At 43.2% G+C, this 26,425-nt stretch overlaps 1 protein-coding gene across 3 annotated transcripts in view; it reads right to left on the bottom strand.

The window, feature by feature from the left end:
* Positions 1-556: 556 nt before the first annotated feature.
* LOC129826026 (BDNF/NT-3 growth factors receptor-like) overlaps positions 557-26,425 on the bottom strand; it is a 115,968-nt gene continuing 90,099 nt past the window's right edge. For all 3 annotated transcript variants that reach the window (XM_055886288.1, XM_055886290.1, XM_055886291.1), the window contains 2 exons: positions 3,933-4,091; positions 557-3,555 (listed from right to left, as the gene is read on the bottom strand). In XM_055886288.1, coding sequence (XP_055742263.1) covers positions 3,370-3,555; positions 3,933-4,091 — 345 coding nt within the window. In that variant the 3' untranslated portion in view covers positions 557-3,369. The remainder of the gene's footprint in view (positions 3,556-3,932; positions 4,092-26,425) is intronic.

The raw sequence follows: 26,425 nt of genomic DNA, 5'->3' as shown, positions 1-26,425 counted from the left end.
AATGTACATAGCTGTAATTGCTCCAAAGGGGGTTTCTAACATGCGTTGACTCAGGGGTGAATGCTTATCTAATCAAGGTATATTAGTGCTTTATTTTTTATCTTTAAACTTCCACTTTGACATTAGAGTATTTTGTGTAGACTTTTGACACAAAAAATGACAATTAAATCCATTCTAATCCCACTTTGTAACACAATAAAAAAGCGAAGAAATCTAAGAGGGGCGAATGCTTATGATATGTGCTGTACATACTTCTCAAATCATTTGTAAGCAAATGTCACAGTATAAAGGGTTATATAAAGCCTATGCCACAGCTTATAAACGTATGCATATGCATCACGCTCTAGATGTAAGGACCTGTTATATCACATTTACTGTGATATTACAACTGATTTGTGAAGCATTTATGTAGGCCTTGTAAAGGCCACTAATTTATAGACATAAGTTATAGCTCTTTTAAAGTGTGATCTATAGGCTACTGTACGTAATCACTCCAACGCACACTCATCGCACTAACACTCCCTTATTCACATAGAGACACCAGATCTGCTCGGGATGACGTAAGACATAACACTTTTATTAATGATACCGTATCACAACAGACTGGTCCGTTCATCGAGAGAAGCTGATCACATTAGTATTACACACGTTATGAGAAACTCCAGTCACAGCACTGAGACTAAAGCCATCAGAGCCACATGGGTCGTATACACACGCCTCTCACTGACCCATCAGGGATGTCACAGTTGGACAGTGTAACAGCTGGGAGAGAACAAGAAAGAGAGAAAGAAAGTGAAGATACATTCGAGAGAGGAGCGGTTTGTAACTATACAGCATTTCACTTGTTAAGGGTTGTGATTGTCAGTCCTTTTTGAGGTGTCCATTTTCTTAGCAAAGAGATCGATAGCATTGTGATTGGTGCCGCCCATTGCCTAGAGCCTATCGGTAGGAGGAAATGTTGAACCTCCAACAGAAAGGATTCTGGGAAGGCTCCATAATTAGTCACAGTAACTTGACCAGGATGTAGAGTGAACTGAGACTGGGTCCATAGTGATGGAAGAAAGCCACATAGAAATGTCTTCCAGTGCAGTCCTCTGATAGACAATTCACTGACTCGCCACCACTGCCATGTCCCACTTTAGCCAATTCATGTAGGCTATAAGCGCTTTAAGAGTGGTTTCTTAGTTCGATGGACGCATAGTGCTCTTTCTCACACTGGCAGTTATTTCACTGCCAACTACTCTCACACTGAAGGTTGTTGCACACGATTTTGCTTTGTATTGCACAACATTATTGTGTAACCAATATTGAATACCTGTAAAGCATTTTCTACTTGCTCTCGCACAGAAAGACATCCATTCTCTTTGTGGAACGGATGGTACTTATTAGATCTAATGTATATTTCAAGAGGCAGGCAGGAAAATGTAACAAAGAGCATGTACAAGGACCCAAACAGACACACACAGTCTATGTCTGAAATGACACCCTATTCCCTGTATAGTGCACTACTTTTGACCACAGCCCAAGTATTGCACTATTTTGGAGGCACACGCACGTAATACTGTCAGCATAATAAATTAGATCACTTTAAATTTGAGTCAGGCCCCGATTCAGACCAAATAATTGACTTAGACCTCAGAAACTTTGTCTCATAAAAAATGTATAATTTTTTAATAAATAAGAAGAACACAAATATCAATAGCATCAAGGACTGAGGATATGACCAAACCAGTCACATGCAATCAGTTACAGAAACATATGACAATATCATGATACTCAAACAGTCTTGTATGAAGTTATTACATCTCAATAAGTCTGTTTATTGTGTGTCTATGATAATGTAGGCGTTTGATCTTGAAAGTCTGTAGGTGAGCCTACAGTTGATATTGAATGTGTAGGAGAAGGTTTTGCGAGTGGTGTCTGTGTCTGTGCGGTTGAGGAACCCGCCATAGGAATGCGAGGTGTGTGAAGTAAACAGCTGTGGGTTCTAAAACCGACAAGACCGCACTATGATGGATGTTATCTCACTATTTCCCTGCAGACCTTCAGACCCCCTCCCTCCCTCTCTCTCTCTCTCCACTCCTCTCTATCTCGCCGTCTTTCTCTCCTCTTCTCCACTTCCCCATCTCCTTTCCCTCTCTCCCATAAAACAATACGTCTTAAATGTCGGAGGGAGAGACTGTGCTAATGGCCAACTTTAGCTCCTTAATGAAATATACATTACACCATTACTGACGAGGGCTGGGGCTCCGTCGCTAAAGCACTGTGGGGCTAAAATAATAAAACATGCAGAATTCAATTTCCTGCAGAAGCCTTTTGAGTGTGTGTGGTAGTAGGGGGTGGGGGATATGTGTGTGTGCCAGGATTCTACCACAGTTGACCCAACCACGCCTAAACGGAGATCCTCACCACTGACCATGAAAGGGCAACTGACACAGATCCTGCTCATACTCTCTGTCTCAGGATTGTCCGAGTATGTTGGACACATAAATCGATAAATGACATGACATCAGCACTTGACATGGGAATTAAAACATCTTCATCCCCCAAAATGTATCAAATTCCCTCTTTCGTGTACATAGTCACAGACAACGACAATAGACAGACTGAGCTGAAGAGCACCCATTGGTGAACAGCCCCAAATCTCCCTTTTAAGTTTACTTTCACCATTGCTTCAGTTATACAATAGCATGTAATTTGTTGCTACTCATCAGCATGAGGGGAAATACTATATCTTGTCATGTCTTGTTATGTCATGACTTGTTGACATGAGGGGAAAATAACAGTCTGGTTGCTTCCATGTCTCCTTCCATAGAGCAACGCATCTCAACCCTTTGCAGGACATTGCGGGGGTCCGATGTCTGGTAGATGTATGTCCTCTATGTACAGAGAAGAAACAGCCTATCTGCAGTGGAGGCGCCTCTTCTCATCCTCAGGGGTTTTATTTACAGAAGGACGGAGTTTTTCAGAAACCAATTGGAAAATAATGGCACTGCCTGCTCGTATAGAGCCCTCAGCCATTTACTGTAGACTACTTAGCCCCAGTTTAAAATCCTTTGTGCCGATGGGAGAAGCCTTCCCACTGCAAACCATTCTTAAAGTATCTTGAGCAGGAAGAAGGTGGTAGGTAAAGAGATGCATGAAAGAGTAGAAGTAGGCAGAAAGTAAGAGAGAGAGAGAGCGAGAGGGGAGGGGAGGGCACAAGGGAACAGTTGGGGAATCTTCTGATTGCCTTAAAGAGTTTGATCGTAGCTTAAAACACACTCAAGGACAGGTGCATCAATAGACACACACGTACAGGCACACACTCATTCCCTCTTGTATTGTACAGCCACGTGCATGTACGCATACGCACACACGGACACACTCTCAGCCCAGGATGTCCAGGTAGACAGGAGAGGCTTTGGATAAGTTTAGCAGTAGGCTGTGGATCTCCTTGATGTGGTGTCTCATGTGGGGCTCTCTCTGCCAGCACCCCAGCATCAGGTCGTACACCTCTTTGGGACAGGAGCGAGGCCGCTGCAGGACACGCCCCTGTGTAATGCACTCAATCACCTGTGTGTGTGTTGGGGGGGGGGGCAGATAAACAGGGTTAGTGTCAGAATGCCAGCCGATATGCCAGATTTAATTGTCTTTGCGTTTCTTACTCTCCAATCCTCTCAGACCTACACATGTGCCTTGGGGCTATAGGCTTATGCTAAAGCTTTGGAAAGCTTTACCAAAGTAGAGGATGTAAGGGTTTAGAATAAGATTCCAGTTAGGGAGTTAAGTTGGAGCTAGCCTGGTAGTCTGTTCTGCTTTCTTGCCACCTCCTCATGGAATTGTTATAAGGAGGTGGCAAGAGAGCAGAATCAGACTGGCACCTAGGCTAGGATGAAGGTAGAGTATGGTCAAAGGGTTAGGGTTAAGGTTAGGTGAGAGGTGAGACTGACCTCGTTGTTGGAGAGCTGGTACCAGGGCTGTTTGCCGTAGGTGAAGATCTCCCAGAGGACTACGCCCAGACTCCACACATCACTCTCTGTGGTGAACTTCCTGTACATGATGCTCTCTGGAGGCATCCAGCGGATGGGCAGCATGGTATGACCGCCCACCTACACCAACACCAACACAAACAGTCAGCCTGGACACTGTTCTGCTGTACACACCTTTTATTTGAATGGTACAGAAATGTGAAGTTATTTGCTGTGAAACTACTTAAATGGTCATTAAATAAACGGTCAAATTAAATGGTAAAATGGTCATTAAACATTTATGACCTGCAAATGACTTGTTTATTTCCTTGGAATTCATTGAATCAAGTGCAACTAGGCTTCATTTGGTACCAAGTCACCAGTTGTGATGAATTCTTTAAAGCACACTGAACAAAAATATAAACGCAACATGTAAAGTGTTGGTCCCATTATTCATGAGCTGGAGAAAAAAAAGCTCCCAGAAATGTTCCATATGCACAAAAAGCTTATTTCTCTCAAATGTTGGCCACAAATGTTTAACATACCTGTTAGAGAGCATTCCTCTTTTGCAAGATAATTCATCAATCTCACAGGTGTGGCATATCAAGAAGCTTATTAAACAGCATGATCATTACACAGGTGCACCTTGTGCTGGGGACAATAAAAGGCCACTCTAATGATGTCAACATTGTGAACAGAGTGCACCATGGTGGCGGTAGGGTTATCGTATGGGCAGGCATAAGCTACGGACAACGACCACAATTGCATTTTATCGATGGCAATTTGAATGCACAGAGATACCGTGATGAGATCCTGAGGCCCATTGTCGTGCCATTCATCCACCGCCATCACCTCATGTTTCAGCATGATAATGCACGGCCCCATATCGCAAGGATCTGTACACAATTCCTGGAAGCAAAAATTTGTCCCAGTTCTTTCATGGCCTCCATACTCAACAAACATGTCACCCATTGAGCATGTTTGGGATGCTCTGAATCGATGTGTACGACAGCGTATTCCAGTTCCCGACAATATCCAGCAACTTTACACAGCTATTGAAGAAGAGTGGAACAACATTCCGCAGCCCACAATCAATAGCCTGATCAACTCTATGCGAAGGAGATGTGTCACGCAGCATGAGGCAAATGGTGGTCACACTGACTGGTTTAATAGCATTATCCGTAATCACTGTAGCAAGTCTACATGAAAATGGCTAAAAAGCAACAAATCTGAAGTTTCGAAATGGCCTAGTCAAAGTCCAGACCTAATCCCAATTGAGATGTTGTGGCAGGACTTGAAACAAGAATTTCATGCTTGAAAACTCACAAATGTTGCTGATCCCTCCCCAGCGACGTGACAGAATAATCAACAACTACAGGAAGCGTTTGGTTGGAGTCATTGCAGCTAAAGGTGGCACAACCAGTTATTTAGTGTAAGGGGGCAATTACTTTTTCACACAGGGGAATTGGGTGTTGCATAACTTGGTTTATTAAATAAATGAAAGAAGTATGTCATTGTTGTGTTATTTGTTCACTCAGGTTCCATTTCTCTAATATTAGGTTTTGGTTGAAGATCTGATAACATTCAGTATCAAACATACGCAAAAGTAGAGAAAATTAGAAAGGGGGAAAATACTTTCTCACGGCACTGTATAAGTGAAGTTATCCCAATACTTTTAAAATCAGGGGAGTTTGTACAAAAAGGGCTTTAATTTCTAAACGGTTCACCCGATATGGAAGAAAATACCCTGAAATTAAAGCTGACAGTCTGCACTTTAACCTCATAGTCATTGTCACTGTCCCAATACTTTTGGAGCTCACTATATATACTGTTGTTCTGAGCACTAAAAGGTTAAGTCAGGTTTGTTTAATGTCTTGCTGTAGCAAGGCACATGGTTAATGTGACAAACAGGTAATCATCTAACATATAATAAATAATATATAATAATAATCCATGTAATAAAATACATTTCTGAAACGCAGTGCATTCGGAAATTATTAAGACCCCTTCACTTACGTTACAGCCTTATTCTATAATAGATTAAATAATTTTCCCCCCTCATCAATCTACACACAATACTTCATTTACATAAATATTCTGGCCGTTTACTCAAAACTTTGTTGAAGCGCGTTTAACAGCGATTACAGCCTCAAATCTTCTTGGGTATGACACTACAAACGGGACACACCTGTATTTGGGCAGTTTCTCCCATTCTTCTCTGCAGATCCTCTCAAGCTCTGCCAGGTTGGATGGGGAGTGTCGCCGAACAGCTATTTTCAGGTCGTTCAGGTCTCTCCAGAGATGGTCAATCGGGTTCAAGTCCGCGCTCTAGCTGGGCCACCCAAGGACATTCAGAGACTTGTCCCAAAGACACGCCTGCGTTGTCTTGGCTGTGTGCTTAGCGTTGGAAGGTGAACCTTCGCCACAGGCTGAAGTCCTGAGCGCTCTGGAGCAGTTTTCATCAAGGATCTCTCTGTACTTTGCTCTGTTCAACTTTACCCCCGATCCTGACTAGTCTCTCAGTCAATGCCGCTGAAAAACATCCCCACAGCATGATGCTGCCACCACCATGCTTCACCGTAGGTATGGTATTGGTCAGGTGATGAGACGTACCTGGTTACTTCCAGACGTGATGCTTGGCCAAAAAGTTCAATCTTTGTTTCATCAGACCAGAGGATCTTGTTTCTCATGGTCTGAGAGTCCTTTAGGTGGCTTTTGGCAAACTCTAAGCAGGCTGTCATTTGCCTTTTACTGAGGAGTGGCTTCTGTCTGGCCACTCTACCATAAATGCCTGTTTGGTGGAGTGCTGCAGAGATGGTTGTCATTCTGGAAGGTTTCCCATCTCCAAAGAGGACCTATGGAGCTCTGTCAGAGTGACCATCGGGTTCTTGGTCACCTCCCTGACCAAGGCCCTTCTCCCCCGATTGCTCAGTTTGGCCGGGTGGCCAGCTCTAGGAAGAGTCTTGGTGGTTCCAAACTTCTTCCATTTAAGAAAGATGGAGGCCACTGTGTTCTTGGGGACCTTCAATGCTGCAGAAATTGTTTGGTACCCTTCCCCAGATCTGTGCCTCAATGCAATCCTGTCTCTGAGCTCAATGAACAATTCCTTCGACCTCAAGGCTTGGTTTTTGCTCTGACATGGACTGGCAACTGTGGGACCTTATATAGACAGGTGTATGCCTTTTCAAATCATGTCCAATCAATTGAATTTACCACAGGGGGACTCCAGTCAAGTTGTTGAAACATCAAGAATGATCAATGGAAACGATAGTTACCTGAGTTGTAACTCCAGTTCTGAATGAAGCGGAGCCCCATAGGGGAGCTCTGCTCCTAGTCGTTTACCCCGCAGCCTAGGCAGCGAATAGCCCGAGAGAAAAGGATGCACACACCTGTAGCCAATGGGAGTACAGGTGTCCCTATATAAGGGAAAAGAATATCTTCAGTGAGACTGGGGGTTGGCATTGCCTTAAGTCCTATGGGGCTCTGCTCCACCCATAGAACTGGAGTTACAGCTCCGGTAATTATCGTTCTATATCGTGGAGCTCCGCCCCCATAGGGTAGCACTGCACCTAGTGGTTTAAGGCGGAGCACAACGCTCCAAAATGTACTCTCTGCCGAGCCTAACACTTCCCACCTAATGAAAAGGTCTGGCCCGGCAATGGTGGCGACCAAGTCCCACAGTACCGTAACACAATGTGTCACAATATACTGCGTCCTCAGTACAATCCGCCCTACTCAGTCTGGAGACACGGTAAATGGCTAGTGGGCAGATAACAGAATATGAGCCATACTAATCTGAACTAGCAGGTAGATGCTTCAATATTCTGTCAATATTCAACGATTGGTCTAATAGCACTGTAATAGTAGTTCCCTCATCCTTCTGCCCCAACATAGTCCTAGACTTGTGGGCAGGTTAGAATACATGACTCTACTGTACTGATCCCTCAGTCAAGAGTCATGCCACATAGTCACTCTAAAAGGAAAAAGCGGACCTGAAGGAAACTAGTCCATCGGTCCTGTATCCTTTCCACTTAGTTCAAGTCCTCCCATCAGCTATACTGAGTACAGACTGAACCATGGTTAGAGGACACATTATACTGATTTGTCAGTAAATCTGCCACACTCAATCTAAAGACCAAAGCCTATGATACAAATAAACAGAACACGGGCCATACTACTCTGACTAGCAGATATATGATACCTCGATATCCTGTCAATAATCAATGACCGGTCCAATAGTAGTGTATTAGCAATTACAGCACTATTTCCCTCATCCTTCCGCCCCAACACGGTGATACATTGATAGGCGAGTCAAAAAACACATGTTCTCTACTGCACTGAATATCAGTCTGGAGACATGTGACATGTGTCTCTCTCTTAATGGAAAAGAGCAGGCCTAATGGGAACCATGCCCAACAGCCCTTCATCTTTTCCTCCTAGCTCAAGTCCTTCCATCAGGCACGCTGAGTACAGACTGAGCCAGAGAGTTAGAAGACATATCTAACAAGTAGAAACGGATAAAAGGAGACGGTGACGACCATAACGCCGCTGCACAAATATCCTACTCCTGTTCCTCTGAAAAGAGCAGTAGACATCGCTACTCCACGAGTGGAGTTAGCTCTTATACACTGAGGCAAAGGCTGCCCTACCACCTCATAAGCCGTCTATATGCCTTCACAAAGCCAATTTTGTTGTTTAGAAAGTGGTCTAGCAAGTGTACCTGCACCATGATACACAAACAGCTGAGGTGATGACTTAATCGCCGCTGTGCGCTCCGCGTAGTTCGCCAAGGCATGCACTGGGCACAAGCGATGGGCACAAGCCTCTCCTCTCTCCAGTCCGCATGACACGCTTAGCCATAGTCAAAGCGAGCAACAGTGCCGTCTTCAGAGAACATCTTGAGGGGGATTTGATTCAATGGTTTGAATGGCGTCTCGCAGAGCCAAATCCCACTGAGGAAGCATGGCTCTAGGCATTGGCCTAAGCCGCCGCGTTCCCAAAAGGAACCGTTTCACTAGAGGGTGGCTAAAAACAGTGTCTCTGCCAAACCCCTAATAACAAGCTGAAATCGCCATTGCGAACACCTTAATGGTGGCGGGTGAGCGCTGGCTCTCCCGCCATTCAAACCCTTGAATCAAATCCCCTCAAGATGTTCTCTGAAGACGGCACTGTTGCTCGCTTTGACTACGGCTAAGCGTGTCATGCGGAGCGGAGAGAGGAGAGGCTTGTGCCCATCGCTTGTGCCCATGGCATGCCTTGGCGACATTTTCTGTCGCGCCGCATTGTGAAAACACGTTCCATCTGCTGGCATAAGTTCTGGATGTGGAACTAGCACCTGAGCCCTGTATGGTTCTGATTACTGAATCAGATAACCCACGGCGCTCTAACCTGTCCCTCTCAGATGCCAGACCATCAGTGATTGGCCGATTATGGGCAATTGCCCTATCATGCCTCCCGCCTGAGACATCACATCCCATCGATGTGGAATGGGCCAAGGTGGCGAAAGCAGCATCTGAGTCATCTCTGTGAACCAAGGAGCCCCTGGGCGATCGGGGGCTATCAATATGATTGACAGCCTGCCTGTTCTCACTCGGGATAACAGTGGGAGAATGCAGGACAATGGTGGTAATGCGTACCGGAGAACATTCGGCCACGGCTCGTGCACAAAAGTGTCCGTCCCTAGTGGCGGTTCGTCCCGGGCTCGAAGAGAGAACCAGAGGGGGCAATGCACGTAATGCGTGATGCGAAAATATCCACCTCGGCTCTCCTGAACCGTTCCCATATATGGAGAACAATGTCAGGGTGCAGATGCCACTCCTCGTCTTGGGGACCCCCTCAAAACATGAGATCTGCTCTGACGTTGTGATAGACTGGAATGTGTAATTGCCTTCTATCCTCGTCCAGCTTCCCAAAACACTCTGTCGCTTCTTTGACGGCGACTCCGAAGAGACAGTCGTCAGAGATGGGGGGGGGCGTTCAACAGCACGGCTTTGTCGGTCTCCTTCATGGCTGTCAAATACAGCCAAAGGTGTCACTCCACGTCTACCGAAGTGGCCGTGGTCCTCCAAGCACGCACAGCCGACGCTTGAGTGAGATTGAGAATGGCGCCGAAAATTCTCAATTCTCAACTTCCTTTATCTCTTCCTCTGACAGCACAGTCTTACCCGTGGTGAGACGGGACAGAGAGGCTGCTAGTAGGGCAATATTATTCGCTGCTGCTACAGCCTGGGCCCCTAGTACAAAGGACTTCTCAACCAGCTGCGCTGTGAGTCGGTCCTTTGATGTGGGTAGAGTGGCCTTCTTGGACGAGGGCCAGGAGCTCGAACCCGGGACGAGATACGCAGCCATTGGCGCGCTCAAGCATGGGGATCCCCTGGGAAGTAGATCGCGCCGTCAAAGGTGACTCCCATGAGCCCTCCACATACTTTCCGAGCGAGCGCATGGCAGGAGCCAGTGGCTCCGCCGCCCTTCTTGGCCGAGAATAGGGGCCGCCCTCCATCATATCCACCTCCGGATAGGGGGGAATGGGGGGGCAGCTGGATCTCCAGCCGGCTCGCAGCCCTCTCAACGAGCCCTGGAAAGTCAGGTTGGCTGTTAGCCAACCTGCCAGCTTAGTGGAGTCTGCCACTAGCATAGTCAGTGTAGTCAGCTCAGCCATCCCCATTGAGACTGTTTCTGTGCCTCAACCTAGGTTGGGCAAAACTAAATCTCAATCTCATTAGGATAAAGACCTCCTCCATTCCTGCCATTATTGAAAGAGATCGTGATACCTCACATCTCAAAATAAGGTTACTTAATGTTAGATCCCTCACTTCAAAGGCAGTTATAGTCAATGAACTAATCACTGATCATAATCTTGATGTGATTGGCCTGACTGAAACATGGCTTAAGCCTGATGAATTTACTGTGTTAAATGAGGCCTCTCCTCCTGGTTACACTAGTGACCATATCCCCCGTGCATCCCGCAAAGGCGGAGGTGTTGCTAACATTTACGATAGCAAATTTCAATTTACAAAAAAAAAAAAAAGACTTTTTCGTCTTTTGAGCTTCTAGTCATGAAATCTATGCAGCCTATTCAATCACTTTTTATAGCTACTGTTTACAAGCCTCCTGGGTCATATACAGCGTTCCTCTCTGAGTTCCCTGAATTCCTATCGGACCTTGTAGTCATAGCAGATCATATTCTAATTTTTGGTGATTTTAATATTCATATGGAGAAGTCCACAGACCCACTCCAAAAGTCTTTCGGAGTCATCATCGAGTCAGTGGGTTTTGTCCAACATGTCTCTGGACCTACTCACTGCCACAGTCATACTCTGGACCTAGTTTTGTCCCATGGAATAAATGTTGTAGATCTTAATGTTTTTCCTCATAATCCTGGACTATCGGACCACCATTTTATTCCGTTTGCAATCGCAACAAATAATCTGCTCAGACCCCAACCAAGGAGCATCAAAAGTCGTGCTAAAAATTCTCAGACAACACAAAAATTCCTTGATGCCCTTCGACTCCTTCTGCCTACCCAAGGACGTCAGAGGACAAAAATCAGTTAACCACCTAATTGAGGAACTCAATTTAACCTTGCGCAATACCCTAGATGCAGTTGCACCCCTAAAAACGAAAAACATTTGTCAAAAGAAACTAGCTCCCTGGTATACAGAAAATACCCGAGCTCTGAAGCAAGCTTCCAGAAAATTGGAACGGAAATGGCGCCACCCCAAACTGGAAGTCTTCCGACTAGCTTGGAAAGACAGTACCGTGCAGTATCGAAGAGCCCTCACTGCTGCTCGATCATCCTACCTTTCTAACTTAATTGAGGAAAATAAGAACAATCCAACATTTATTTTTGATACTGTTGCAAAGCTAACTAAAAAGCAGCATTCCCCAAGAGAGGATGGCTTTCACTTCAGCAGTAATAAATTCATGAACTTCTTTGAGGAAAAGATCATGATCATTAGAAAGCAGATTACGGACTCCTCTTTAAATCTGCGTATTCCTCCAGGGCTTAGCTGTCCTGGATCTGCACAGCTCTGCCAGGGCCTGGGATCGGGAGAGTCCCTTAAGTGTTTTAGTACTATATCTCTTGACACAATGATGAAAATAATCATGGCCTCTAAACCTTCAAGCTGCATACTGGATCCTATTCCAACTAAACTACTGAAAGAGCTGCTTCATGTGCTTGGCCCTCCTATGTTAAACATAATAAACGACTCTCTATCCACCGGATGTGTACCAAACTCACTAAAAGTGGCAGTAATAAAGCCTCTCTTGAAAAAGCCAAACCTTGACCCGGAAAATATAAAAAACTATCGGCCTATATCGAATCTTCCATTCCTCTCAAAATTCTTAGAAAAAGCTGTTGCACAGCAACTCACTGCCTTCCTGAAGACAAACAATGTATACGAAATGCTTCAGTCTGGTGTTAGACCCCATCATAGCACTGAGACTGCACTTGTGAAGGTGGTAAATTAACTTTTAATGGCGTCAGACCGAGGCTCTGCATCTGTCCTCGTGCTACTAGACCTTAGTGCTGCCTTTGACACCATCGATCACCACATTCTTTTGGAGAGACTGGAAACCCAAATTGGTCTACACGGACAAGTTCTGGCCTGGTTTAGATCTTATCTGTCGGAAAGATATCAGTTTGTCTCTGTGAATGGTTTGTCCTCTGACAAATCAACTATACATTTCGGTGTTCCTCAAGGTTCCGTTTTAGGACCACTATTGTTTTCACTAATATTTTACCTCTTGGGGATGTTATTCGAAAACATAATGTTAACTTCTTCTGGCTGCAAGCCCGACGTTGGTACACTTATGACAACAGCCAGCTCAAGTGCAGGGCGCGAAATTCGAAATATATATTTTTTTAATATTTAACTTTCACACATTAACAAGTCCAATACAGCAAATGAAAACTACACATCTTGTGAATCCAGCCAACATGTCCGATTTTTAAAATGTTTTACAGCGAAAACAGCACGTATATTTATGTTAGCTCACACACCAAATACAAAAAAAGGACAGACATTTTTCACAGCACAGGTAGCATGCACAAAGCCAACCTAACTAACCAAGAACCAACCAAACTAATCAACAAACAACTTAATCAGATGACAGTCTTATAACATGTTATACAATAAATCTATGTTTTGTTCGAAAAATGTGCATATTTCAGGTATAAATCATAGTTGACATTGCAGCTACAATCAGAAATTGCACCGAAAGCAGCCATAATAATTACAGACACCAACGTCAAATACCTAATTACTCATCATAAAACATTTCTGAAAAATACATAGTGTACAGCAAATGAAAGACAGGCATCTTGTAATTGCAGCCAATATTTCCGATTTATTAAGTGTTTTACAGCGAAAACACAATATAGGGTTATATTAGCTTACCAAAATAGCCAGAAACACAAGCCATTTCCCAGTAGCAAAGGTTAGCGATCGTAACAAACCAGTAAAAGATATATAATTTTTGACTAACCTTGATATTCTTCATCAGATGACAGTCCTATAACATCAGGTTATACACACACTTATGTTTTGTTCGAAAATGTGCATATTTAGAGCTGAAATCAGTGGTTATACATTGTGCTATCGTAGCTACTTTTTCCACAACGTCCGGATATTTTTCTGACACTTTTTCTGACACACATATTCTGACCAAATAGCTATTCATAAACATAACAAAAAAATACACGTTGTATAGGAAATTATTGATCCATTAGTTCTTAATGAAATCGCCGTGTTAGAATTCTAAAAATAACTTCATTACGACATCCAGCTTCGGTATAGCTAGAGTACCCAAAAGCTGGGCGCCGACGACTAGTTCACATGTACGACAGATATATGAAATAGCATCATAAAATGTTTCTTACTTTTGCTGATCTTCCATCAGAATGTTGGACAAGGGGTCCTTTGTCAAGAACAATCGTTGTTTGGATTTAGAACGTCCATTTTCCCTCTTGAATTAGCAAGCGCACTAGCCAAGTGGCATGAATCTCTCCATCGTCAACAAACTCAGAGAACGGAACACGGGAAAACTCCCGAAAAAAATTCAATTATCTGATTAAACTATATTGAAAAAACATACTTTACGATGATATGGTCACATGTATCAAATAAAATCAAAGACGGAGATATTAGTCGTCCATAACGGCAGCTAAACAGAAGGCAAATCCAGGTCCCTCCTCGCGCTCTCCAGAAAACCGGAAATGGGTGACACGTCATACAAAGAGCTTGTATTCCACTTCAGACCAAGATAAACACTCAATTTCTTCTCTCACCGCCTCTTGACATCCAGGGGAAGGTCTATGAAGTGCATGTATACTAATACGTATCATGCCCATTTATAGGCAGGAAGTAGAACAGAGCCTCGATTTCAGACTTTCCACTTCCTGGTCAGGAAGTTTGTGCCAAATGAGTTCTGTTTCACTCACAGATATAATTCAAATGGTTTTAGAAACTAGAGAGTGTTTTCTATCCAATAGTAATAATAATAGGCATATTGTACGAGCAAGAATTGAGTACGAGGCAGTTTAATTTGGGAACGTAAATATTACAAAGTCCCAACAGCACCTCCTATTGAGAAATGGTTTAACCCTCCTAAAATCCCATTCACATCATAACAAAAATGCTTTCATCATTTTTCATATTATATGCACAACATTAGATGAAAACTTGACAGATAAAGGATATATACTTCCCAAGTTACAATATTTCGTCTATACAATTTTTAATGACATCGCAAAATGAAAAGCAATTTTACATTTGTTTTCCATAGCTCCCCATTGACCTTTCCCCACATTCTTATGTTAGAATTATTGTTCCATTATCCACTTTTGACCGTGAGAAAGAATCCCCTCTTCTCATGTAATTTACAACAGGGTGTGAACTGCCAAACCGGCCCAGTTCGCTCCTCCCCGTTTCTGTGGGTGAGAGAAGGTCTGGTTACTGTCAATCATTGCCAAGCTGATCTGACCCATTGTGATCCTCACAGGACAGTCATGAAACCAACCTCTCTCCTTATTGCTACTGCTAATACACTCAAATCATGTTCAAACAATGTTTGAATATCTTTTTGCTTTTCTATCCAAGGATGAGGAACTCCTCCAGAACTTGTAGGCAACCTTTTATCCCCATCCACATTCCCACTCACTGACAATGTTTGATCTTTAAGCACAGATATTCTCAGATATCTCCTATTGTCCACCGTATGCACTTCCTTTCTTTGTCCCCCTACATGGACTACTTCTCTACATTACCTTTCGTACTAGTACACAAGCATGTACATTTATCCATACACACACACTCTACTGCCTCATGTTCACCGCGGCTGGGACTTTCGTCCCTCTTACGGATCTCGCAGGGGAACACACCCACTAGGGAGCTATCCTAACGGAACCTACCCTGCACCATAGATCTCCCTATGGATCTTGGGACCTATCCTTATGGAACCAACCCTACACCATAGATGTATTTATGGATCTCGGAACCTATCATTATGGAACCAACCCTACACCATAGATGTATTTATGGATCTCGGAACCTATCCTTATGGAACCAACCCTACACCATAGATGTATTTATGGATCTCGGAACCTATCCTTATGGAACCAACCCTACACCATAGATGTATTTATGGATCTCGGAACCTATCCTTATGGAACCAACCCTACACCATAGATGTATTTATGGATCTCGGAACCTATCCTTATGGAACCAACCCTACCTATCCTACACCATATATTTATGACCGGTCGTATCACAATGGGACTACTGAATAAGCTCAGGCTTTCTAAGTCCGTATCCTATAATTGTTTCAGCCTACGACTAATTGTCACGCCCTGACCATAGAGAGCCCTTGTTTCTCTATGATGTAGTAGGTTAGAGCGTGACTAGGGGGTGTTCTAGTTAAAATGTTCTATGTTGGTGTTTTGTATGGTTCCCAATTAGAGGCAGCTGGTATCGTTGCCTCTGATTGGGGATCATATTTAAGTAGCCATTTTTCCCACCTGTGCTTGTGGGGGAAGTGGACGGCTGAAAACGTTCTACTTTTAAACTCGGACAAAACAGAGATGTTTGTTCTAGGTCCCAAGAAACAAAGAGATCTTCTGTTAAATCTGACAATTAATCTTGATGGTTGTAAAGTCGTCTCAAATAAAACTGTGAAGGACCTCGGCGTTACTCTTGACCCTGATCTCTCTTTTGACGAACATATCAAGACTGTTTCAAGGACAGCTTTTTTCCATCTACGTAACATTGCAAAAATCAGAAAAATTAATCCATGCATTTGTTACTTCTAGGTTAGACTACTGCAATGCTCTACTTTCCGGCTACCTGGATAAAGCACTAAATAAACTTCAGTTAGTGCTAAATACGGCTGCTAGAATCCTGACTAGAACCAAGAAATTTGATCATATTACTCCAGTGCTAGCTTCCCTACACTGGCTTCCTGTTAAGGCAAGGGCTGATTTCAAGGTTTTACTGTTAACCTATAAAGCGTTACATGGGCTTGCTCCTACCTATCTTCCCGAGTTGGTCCTGCCGTACATACCTACACGTACGCTACGGTCACAAGACGCAGGCCTCCTAATTGTCCCTAGAATTTCTAAGCAAACAGCTGGAGGCAGGGCTTTCTCCTATAGATCTCCATTTTTATGGAACGGTCTGCCTACCCATGTGAGAGACTCAGACTCGGTCTCAACCTTTAAGTCTTTACTGAAGACTTATCTCTTCAGTAGGTCATATGATTGAGTGTAGTCTGGCCCAGGAGTGTGAAGGTGAACGGAAAGCCTCTGGAGCAACGAACCGCCCTTGCTGTCTCTGCCTGGCCGGTTCCCCTCTCTCCACTGGGATTCTCTGCCTCTAACCCTATTACAGGGGCTGAGTCACTGGCTTACTGGTGCTCTTTCATGCCGTCCCTAGGAGGGGTGCGTCACTTGAGTGGGTTGAGTTACTGACATGATCTTCCTGTCTGGGTTGGCGCCCCCCCCTTGGTTTGTGCTGTGGTGGAGATCTTTGTGGGCTATACTCAGCCTTGTCTCAGGATTGTAAGTTGGTGGTTGAAGCTATCCCTCTAGTGGTGCGGGGGCTGTGCTTTGGCAAAGTGGGTGGGGTTATATCCTTCCTGTTTGGCCCTGTCCGGGGGTATCATCGGATGGGGCCACAGTTTCTCCTGACCCCTCCTGTCTCAGCCTCCAGTACTTATTTATGCTGCAGTAGTTTATGTGTCGGGTGGCTAGGGTCAGTTGGTTATATCTGGAGTACTTCTCCTGTCTTATCCAGTGTCCTGTGTGAATTTAAGTATGCTCTAATTCTCTCCTTCTCTCTTTCTTTCTCTCTCTCGGAGAACCTGAGCCCTAGGACCATACGTCAGGACTACCGGGCATGATGACTCCTTGCTGTCCCCAGTCCACCTGGCCTTGCTGCTGTTCCAGTTTCAACTGTTCTGCCTGCGGTTATGGAACCCCTACCTGTCCCAGACCTGCTGCTTTCAACTCTTAATGATCGGCTATGAAAAGCCAACTGACAGAACAGGACGCACCAGAGCTCAATTACAAGTCTCATGCAAAGGGTTTGAATTCCTATGTAAACAAGGTATTTCTGTTTTTTATACCATAATAAAAATATCTAAAAACCTGTTTTTGCACTGTCATTATGGGGTATTGTTTGTAGATTGATGAGGAAAACATTTAAATTCATCTATTTTAGAATAAGACTAAAGTAACAAGAAGTGAACAAAAAGTGAAGGGGTCTGAATACTTTCTGAATGGACTGTATGTCCCTGTCCCTCGTGTGCAGTTACTCCCACTGTGCTTCAGTACACGTGGACTTATTAATGCTTAGGACTGTAGCTACAGTACATTCATATCGTCCCAGACACTGCACAATACAGGAAGCTGTTGTTGGGCACTGCTGTCTGCTGCCCACTCAGCCTTGCGTGGTCTCTTCTTCTCTCCTATCCGTCAGAGTAGCCTTTACTTTATCAGTCCATTAAAGCCAAGAGATAGTCATCACCGGTATGTGTGTTTGTTTGTGTAAACCAATCTGGCTCCATCTCTAGTCCGCCTTCTCAAAGGCTCCTGACGCCAACTCACCACATAACTCACTGTAAGTGTTTTCACATAACTAAAACCCCACTTGAGTTTCCAAGTACAGTATGTATGTTGCGATGGATTCATGGTCAAGAACAGTGTGGGGTTGAGGGCGAAGCCAACATCCAGTGATTGTATTTATTTATTGTTGTTTGTTTTATCACGTTGTAAAACGTGGAGTGGTTTGAAATATTAATGCTGTGCTCCTGATCTTAGTGACTGCCAATTTTTTACAGTTACCTAGCAGCACTGTGTGTTTGAGTGTGTTTGTATGCGTTTCAGGGGTTGGAACAGGTTCAGGAAACAGAACCGAAAACTGGAAAATATTTTTACAAAAAATTGAGGAACAGAATCAGAACCGGGAACGAAAGTGATGTATAATGTTCTAGAACAGAAAAGTTATTTTAAAAGCATGGGAAGCGGTTAATAATGTTATTTTACATTCCTGGCCTTTTTATTCCAGTACCACAAAAAAAACGTAACAAAGCACCTATACAAAGCCCTCAGTCTGTCAGTCAGAAACAGTGTCTGCCTGCCAGCTGAAAACCGTGTGTAGACTACGTGCCCCTCCCCCGCTGAAGCAAAGCCTACTGAAGTTACAAGTCTAATTCAGAAACTAGGGAGAGAGATTTTTAATTAGAGAAGAATGGATTAACCTTTACAATGCTAGTTAAGGATACTATAGTTATCACGTTTCACATCAAATTTATTAACTAAAAAAAGGTAAGACAGGTTTAGATTTCAATTCTGCTGCTGCTCTGCACACCCAAACTTGTTAGCTAGCTAGCTAGCTAGCTCTGGTCCAATGTAGAGCCAACTTTCCGAAGTTCAAAGACATTCAAAGTTCCTTCATAAGCCGCTCCTCTGTAGGTATAATTCTGTGGGCCTAATTAAGATAATGCATGTCACAAAACAAAACAAGACGCCCAGTACTTCAAGCCAAGCGTCCTTTAAAAAGGAACAGAAAGGAATGATATAAACCGTTTCTTTTTTGGAGTTCAAATCGGTTAAGAACTATATTTTGCTGGTCAGAACAGTGGAATGTAACGAAAAAATATTGGTTTGGTTCAGAACGAAATGCGTCCTCAATACGTACATGAGTGTGTGTGTGAGTGCTTGTTTGTGTTTATGTCTGTGTGTGCGTTTGAGTGTTTCATTGTGAGGAAGCCCTTGATTAATTGTTCTTAACATCCTGGGTTCATCAAATATTAAGAGAAGCAGTTTTACTGGCATGTTCAGTCAGAGGGCCCAATGGTTTTTATAGCTCAATAATCTGAGTTGAGAAAATACTTTTTCACCCTCTCTCTCTCTCTCTCTCTCTCTCTCATAAATATTCATACTTAACTAACCCACTGCTAGTCTGGGCAAGAAGACCTCAAAGAAGAAGAAGAAATTACGAATTGTGAGTTTAGTGTAGTGACCTCAGAGGCCGTGGTATCCATGGCAACGAGGCGGGTTTGAAAGAGCGCTTATGGGAGGCTTTAGGCTGGCTGTGTGGGAGGGGCTTCACTATGAGACTCCTCCCCCTCCTTTTTTAAGGGGGTACATCAGCTTTAATATTGCAGATAGATTGTAACTTCCATTAATGTAATTGTCTGCATCACTTACAATACCCCATATATATTTTTTCAAATATATACACTACCAGTCAAAAGTTTGGACACACCTACTCATTCAAGGGTTTTTCTTTATTTTTAATATTTTCTGAATTGTAGAATAATAATGAAGACATCAAAACTATGAAATAACATATATTAACCAAACAAGTGTTTCCAACAGTATTGAAGGAGTTCCCGCATATGCTGAGCACTTGTTGGCTGCTTTTTCTTCACTCTGCGGTCCAACTCATCCCAAACCATCTCAATTGGGTTGAGGTCGGTGGATTGTGGAGGCTAGGTCATCTGATGTAGCACTCCATCACTCTACTTCTTGGTCAAATAGCCCTTACACAGCCTGTAGGTGTGTTGGGTCACTGTCCTGCTGAAAAACAAATGATAGTCCCACTAAGCACAAACCAAATGGGATGGCGTATTGCTGCAAAATGCTGTGGTAGCCATGCTGGTTAAGTGGGCCTTGAAATCTAAATGAATCACTGACAGTGTCACCAGCAAAGCACCCTCACACCATCACACCACCTCCATGCTTCACGGTGGGAACCACAAATGGAGAGATCACCCGTTCACCTACTCTGCGTCTCACAAAGACACGGCGGTTGGAACCAAAAATCGCAAATTTGGACTCAGACCAAAGGACAGATTTCTCTCCTTCTTATTGGTGTCCTTTAGTAGTGGTTTCTTTGCAGCAATTCGACCATGAAGGTGTGATTCACGCAGTCTCCTCTGAACAATTGATGTTCAGATGTGTCTGTTAATTGAACTATGTGAAACATTTATTTGAGCTGCAATTTCTGAGGCTGGTAACTCCAGTGAACCTATCCCCTGCAGCAGAGGTAATTCTGGGTCTTCCTTTACTGTGGTTGATGGTTATGGTTTTTGCGACTGCACTTGAAGGAACTTTCAAAGTTCTTGACATTTTCTGGAATGACTGACCTAAATGCCTGGACTGATGGACTGTAATTTCTCTTTGCTTATTTGAGCTGTTCTTGCCATAATATTGTCTTTTACCAAATAGGGCTATCTTCTGTATACCACCCCTACCTTATCACAAAACAACTGATTGGCTCAAACACATTAAGAAGGAAAGAAATTCAACAATTAACTTTGAACAAGGCACACCTGTTAATTGAAAAGCATTCCAGGTAACTATCTCATGAAGCTGGTTGAGAGAATGCCAAAAGTGTGCAAACCAGTCATCATATATTTTGATTTGTTTAACATTTTGTTTGGTTACGACATGATTCCATATGTGTTATTTCATAGTTTTGATATCTTCACTATTATTCGACAATGTAGAAAATTGTAAAAATAAAGAAAAACCCTTGAATGAGTAGGTTTGTCCAAACTTTTGACTGGTACTGTATACAGTGCCTTACAAAAGTATTCATCCCCTTTGGCATTTTTCCTATTTTGTTGCATTCAACCTGTAATTTAAATACATTTTTATTTTGATATCATGTAATGGACATATACAAAATAAGCCAAATTGGTGAAGTGAAATTAAAAAAGAACTTGTTTCAACAAAAAAAAAAATGAATACATTTAAACAGAAAAGTGGTGTGTGCATATGTATTGACCCCCTTTGCTATGAAGCCCCTAAATAAGATCTGGTGCAACCAATTACCTTCAGAAGTCACATCATTAGTTAAACCTCTCTTGGGTAGAGGGCAGTATTTTCACGTCCAGATGAAAAGTGTGCCCAAAGTAAACGGCATGTTACTTACGCCCAGAAGCTAGGATATGCATATAGTTAGTAGATTTGGATAGAAAACACTCTGACGTTTCTAAAACTGTTAGAATAATGTCTGTGAGTATAACAGAACTGCTTTGGCAGGCGAAACCCCGAGCACAATCCATCCAGGGAATTTTTTGTTGTTGATGTCATTGTGTTTTCCAATGCTTGTCTATGGGATATTCAATGAAATTCCTCCCAGATTGCAGTTCCTATGGTTTTCACTAGATGTCAACAGGCTTTAGAAAGGGTTTCAGGCTTGTTCTTTGAAAAATGAGTTAGTAGTTGTAGTTTTTCAAAGTGGCTCTCATTTTGACTGTATTCTTGTGGATGAGGGCGCACACTTCATTATTTATCTCCGGTATTGAACATACTACGTTCCGTCTTAAATTGTATAATTTATTTACATATTAGGGTACCTGAAGATTGATTAGAAACGCTGTTTGACTTGCTTGGACGAAGTTTATTGGTAACTTTTGGGATTCCTTTGTCTGCATGTTGAACGGGTGGATTACTGAATCAAACGCGACAACTAAACTGACTTTTTGAGGATATAAAGAAGGACTTTATCGAACAAAACGACCATTTGTTGTGTAGCTGGGACCCTTGGAATTGCAAACAGAGGAAGATCTTCAAAGATAAGTGATTTATTTTATCGCTATTTCTGATTTTTGTGACACCTCTGCTGGTTTGGAAAATGTTTTTAATGCTGATGTGTGCGGGCGCTGTCCTCAGATAATCGCATAGTATGCTTTCGCCGTAAAGCCTTTTTGAAATCTGACAAAGCGGTTGGATTAACAAGAAGTTAAGCTTTTAAACGATGTAAGACACTTGTATTTTCATGAATATTTAATGGTACGATTTATGTATTTTGAATTTCGCGCTCTGCAATTTCACCGGATGTTGTCGAGGTGGGTTGCTAGCGGCACGCCTAGCCCAAAGAGGCTTTAGATTACTGTACAAAAGCAAATTTTTCAACCACTCCACAAATATCTTGTTAACAAACTATAGTTTTGGCAAATCGGTTAGGACATCTACTTTGTGCATGACACAAGTAATTTTTCCAACAATTGTTTACAGACAGATTATTTCACTTATAATTCACTGTATCACAATTCCAGAGGGTCAGAAGTTTACATACACTAAGTTGACTGTGCCTTTAAATAGCTTGGAAAATGCTAGAAAATTATGTCATGGCTTTAGAAGCTTCTGAAAGACTAATTGACATCATTTGAGTCAATTGGAGGTATACCTGTCGATGTATTTCAAGGCCTACCTTCAAACTCAGTGTCTCTTTGCTTGACATCATGGGAAAATCAAAAGAAAATCAGCCAAAATCGCAGAAAAAAATGGTAGACCTCCATAAGTCTGGTTCATCATTGGGAGCAATTTCCAGATGCCTGAAGGTACCATGTTCATCTGTACAAACAATAGTACGCAAGTATAAACACCATGAGACCACACAGCTGTCATACCGATCAGGAAGAAGACGCGTTTTGTCTCCTAGAGATGAATGTACTTCGGTGTGAAAAGTGCAAATCAATCCCAGAACAACAGCAAAGGACCTTGTGAAGATGCTGGAGGAAACGGGTGCTAAAGTATCTATATCCACAGTAAAACAAGTCTTATATCGACATAACCTGAAAGGCCGCTCAGCAAGGAAGAAGCCACTGCTCCAAAACCGCCATAAAAAAGCCAGACTACGATTTGCAACTGCACATGGGGACAAATATCATACTTTTTGGAGAAATGTCCTCTGGTCTGATGAAACAAAAATAGAACTGTTTGGCCATAATGACCATCGTCACGTTTGGAGGAAAAAGGGGGAAGCTGGCAAGCCGAAGAACACCATACCAACCGTGAAGCACGGGGGTGGCAGGATCATGTTGTGGGGGTGCTTTGCTGCAGGAGGGACTGGTGCACTTCACAAAATAGATGGCATCATGAGGAAGGACAATCATGTGGATATATTGAAGCAACATCTCAAGACATCAGTCAGGAAGTTAAAGCTTGGTCGCAAATGGGTCTTCCAAATGGACAATGACCCAAAGCATACTTCCAAAGTTGTGGAAAAATGGCTTCAGGACAACAAAGTCAAGGTATTGGAGTGGCCATCACAAAGCCCTGACCTCAATCCTGTAGAAAAGTTGTGGGCAGAACTGAAAAAGCATGTGCAAGCACGGAGGCCTACAAACCTGACTCAGTTACACCAGCGCTTGTCAGGAGGAATGGGCCAAAATTCACCAAACTTATTTTGGGGAGCTTGTGGAAGGCTAACTAAAGGCAATGCTACCAAATACTAATTGAGTGTATGTAAACTTCTGACCCACTGGGAATGTGATGAAAGAAATAAAAGCTGAAATAAATCATTCTCTCTACTATTATTCTGACATTTCACATTCTTAAAATAAAGTGGTGATCCTAACTGACCTAAAACAGGGGATTTTTACTAGGATTAAATGTCCGGAATTGTGAAAAACTGAGTTTAAATGTATTTGGCTAAGGTGTATTTAAACTTCCGACTTCAACTCTATATATACATACATAAACATACATACACAGAAAAATACATACATGCATATTATGGTGGAAAATTGCAAGATTATGTTATAATACTTTTATTGCATCAAATGGTTGTTTTATGCAACAGAATAGAGTATTCTTAACTATTGTATAACACTGACAGGAGAATTACGATGTCTTTTGGGTGATAAATTCTAAACAGCATTCCAGAGCATGAGTTTCTGTTCTATACGGTGCCAGACACTGGTCTCTACACAATGAAAACAGTTGACACAGCAGATACTGTCTGCAATGTATTATAGGTATCTTTCATACCAATCTTAACCTTGTGACCCATTCTATATATCTGTTGTTCGTCATGTAGGTTGAAAGGGGTGTATCTTGGCTATAAAATACCTTTGTACTTTTGTCTCGGGGCTCTCAACGAATCATCTGAGCGTGAATCGTCATCAGCCATGACCAGCCATCCTTATCGTAGAGCACTCAATCGATTCACTTTATATGTGTGCATTGTATTGACTTGCTCCCTTATTAATAAGTGATTAAAGATTTTGTTTAACCTGTTGGGGATGGGGGCGCTGTTGAGACTATTTATGCTAATTGGGTAATTTTTGAAACGGCTTCCCACAAAATCCTTGATCGTACAATATGCATATTATTATTATTATTGGATAGAAAACAGTCTATAGTTTCTATAGGAGTTGAAATTTTGTCTCTAAGTGTAACAGAGCCCATTCTACAGCAATTTCCCTGACATGGAGTCAGATTTCAGAAATGTTGGCCACTGTTCTGAAGTCAGTTAAAAGGGCACTGTTATTGCTATGACTATACGGACACTTCTTACGTCTTCCCCTGGATGCCTTTACGTGATGACGATTCCAATGGGGTCGATTGCGCGTTCACAGGCACTACAAGTGAAAAAACCCTGTAGCTAGCAAGTCTTTTCTTGGTGCGTAACGCGCGTGGAGGACACCGACCGCTCCTGTTCCAAGCATTAGTTTAGCCTGTTATATTTCTCCGGTCATCTTTTCACTCGTTATAGGAGTCAAAAACATCATACGGTAGTTAATTTAAAGCGTTTTATAGCAATTTATATCCGTTTAGTGCGATTTTGGGACATTTATTTTTGAAACGATGTGAATAGCTGGGCACGCTTTTCAGTTCATCCCGAACGCAGTTGGCATTTCCACATGGCAAGAGGACAGCTTTCCACCAAAAGACGATTACTCCCAAGAAAGGATCCTTTGTAATGCTGATGAAGGAGGACCCAAAAGCGACGAAATAGAAACAGAGTCTTTATTCCAGTCTTAGACAAAAACGATACTCCTGATATATCTAAGGTAAAAACAAAACAGGAAAACTGAAATCCTCTCGTCAGTAGAGATGAACGACTGGAGACGCGACCACTAGACACCTGCTCACACGCAGCATCTGATGAAGGCAAAAACACGATAGGGCGGAACAAGGACACAGAACAGCAAACATCAAACAAGAATCCGACAAAGACAGAAGCAGAAAACAGAGGGAGAAATAGGGACTCAAATCAGAGGGCAAAATAGGGGACAGGTGTGAAAGAGTAAATGAGGTCGTTAGGAGAAAGAGAAACAGCTGGGAGCAGGAACGGAACGATAGAGAGAGAGAGCGGGGGAGGGAGAGAGGGAGGAGGAGAGAGAGGAATAGAAAGAGGGAAAGAACCTAATAAGACCAGCAGAGGGAAGCACAAGGACAAGACATGAAGATCAAAGACAAAACATGACAGTACCCCCCCACTCACCAAGCGCCTCCTGGCGCACTCGAGGAGGAACCCTGGCGGCGACGAAGGAAATCATCAATCAACGAACGGTCCAGCACGTCCCGAGATGGAACCCAACTCCTCTCCTCAGGACCGAAACCCTCCCCATCCACTAAGTACTGTTGACCACGTCCCTGAGAACGCATGTCCATGATCCTCCGTTCCTTGTAAATAGGTGCGCCCTCGACAAGGACGGGAGGGGGGGAGGGAAGACGAACGGGGGCGCGAAGAAAAGGCTTGACACAAGAGACATGGAAGACAGGGTGGACGCGACGAAGATGTCGCGGAAGAAGCAGTCGCACAGCGACTGGATTAACGACCTGAGAGACACGAAACGGACCAATGAACCGCGGAGTCAACTTGCGAGAAGCTGTCGTAAAGGAAAGGTTACGAGTGGAAAGCCACACTCTCTGACCGCGACAATACCTAGGACTCTTAATCCTACGTTTATTGGCGGCTTTCACAGTCCTCCCCGCAGACGAAGGCAGACCGGTACTAAAGTCTAAGGCGATCTGAGACCATGGTCGAGAAGGAATGGGAAGCGGTCTAAGACGACCGGCATGAGGAGAGTTACCTGACTTAGTCTGCGCGCAGTCCGGACAAGCAGCCACGAAACGGCGCGTGTCCCGCTCCTGAGTAGGCCACCAAAACCACTGGCGAATAGAAGCAAGCGTACCCCGAACGCCGGGGTGACCAGCTAACTTGGCAGAA

This window comes from Salvelinus fontinalis, chromosome 28 (assembly GCF_029448725.1).
Source record: "Salvelinus fontinalis isolate EN_2023a chromosome 28, ASM2944872v1, whole genome shotgun sequence".
Lineage (NCBI taxonomy): Eukaryota > Metazoa > Chordata > Actinopteri > Salmoniformes > Salmonidae > Salvelinus > Salvelinus fontinalis.
The sequence above is the reverse complement of the archived record's forward strand: the minus strand, read 5'-3'. Positions and strand labels throughout refer to the sequence as shown.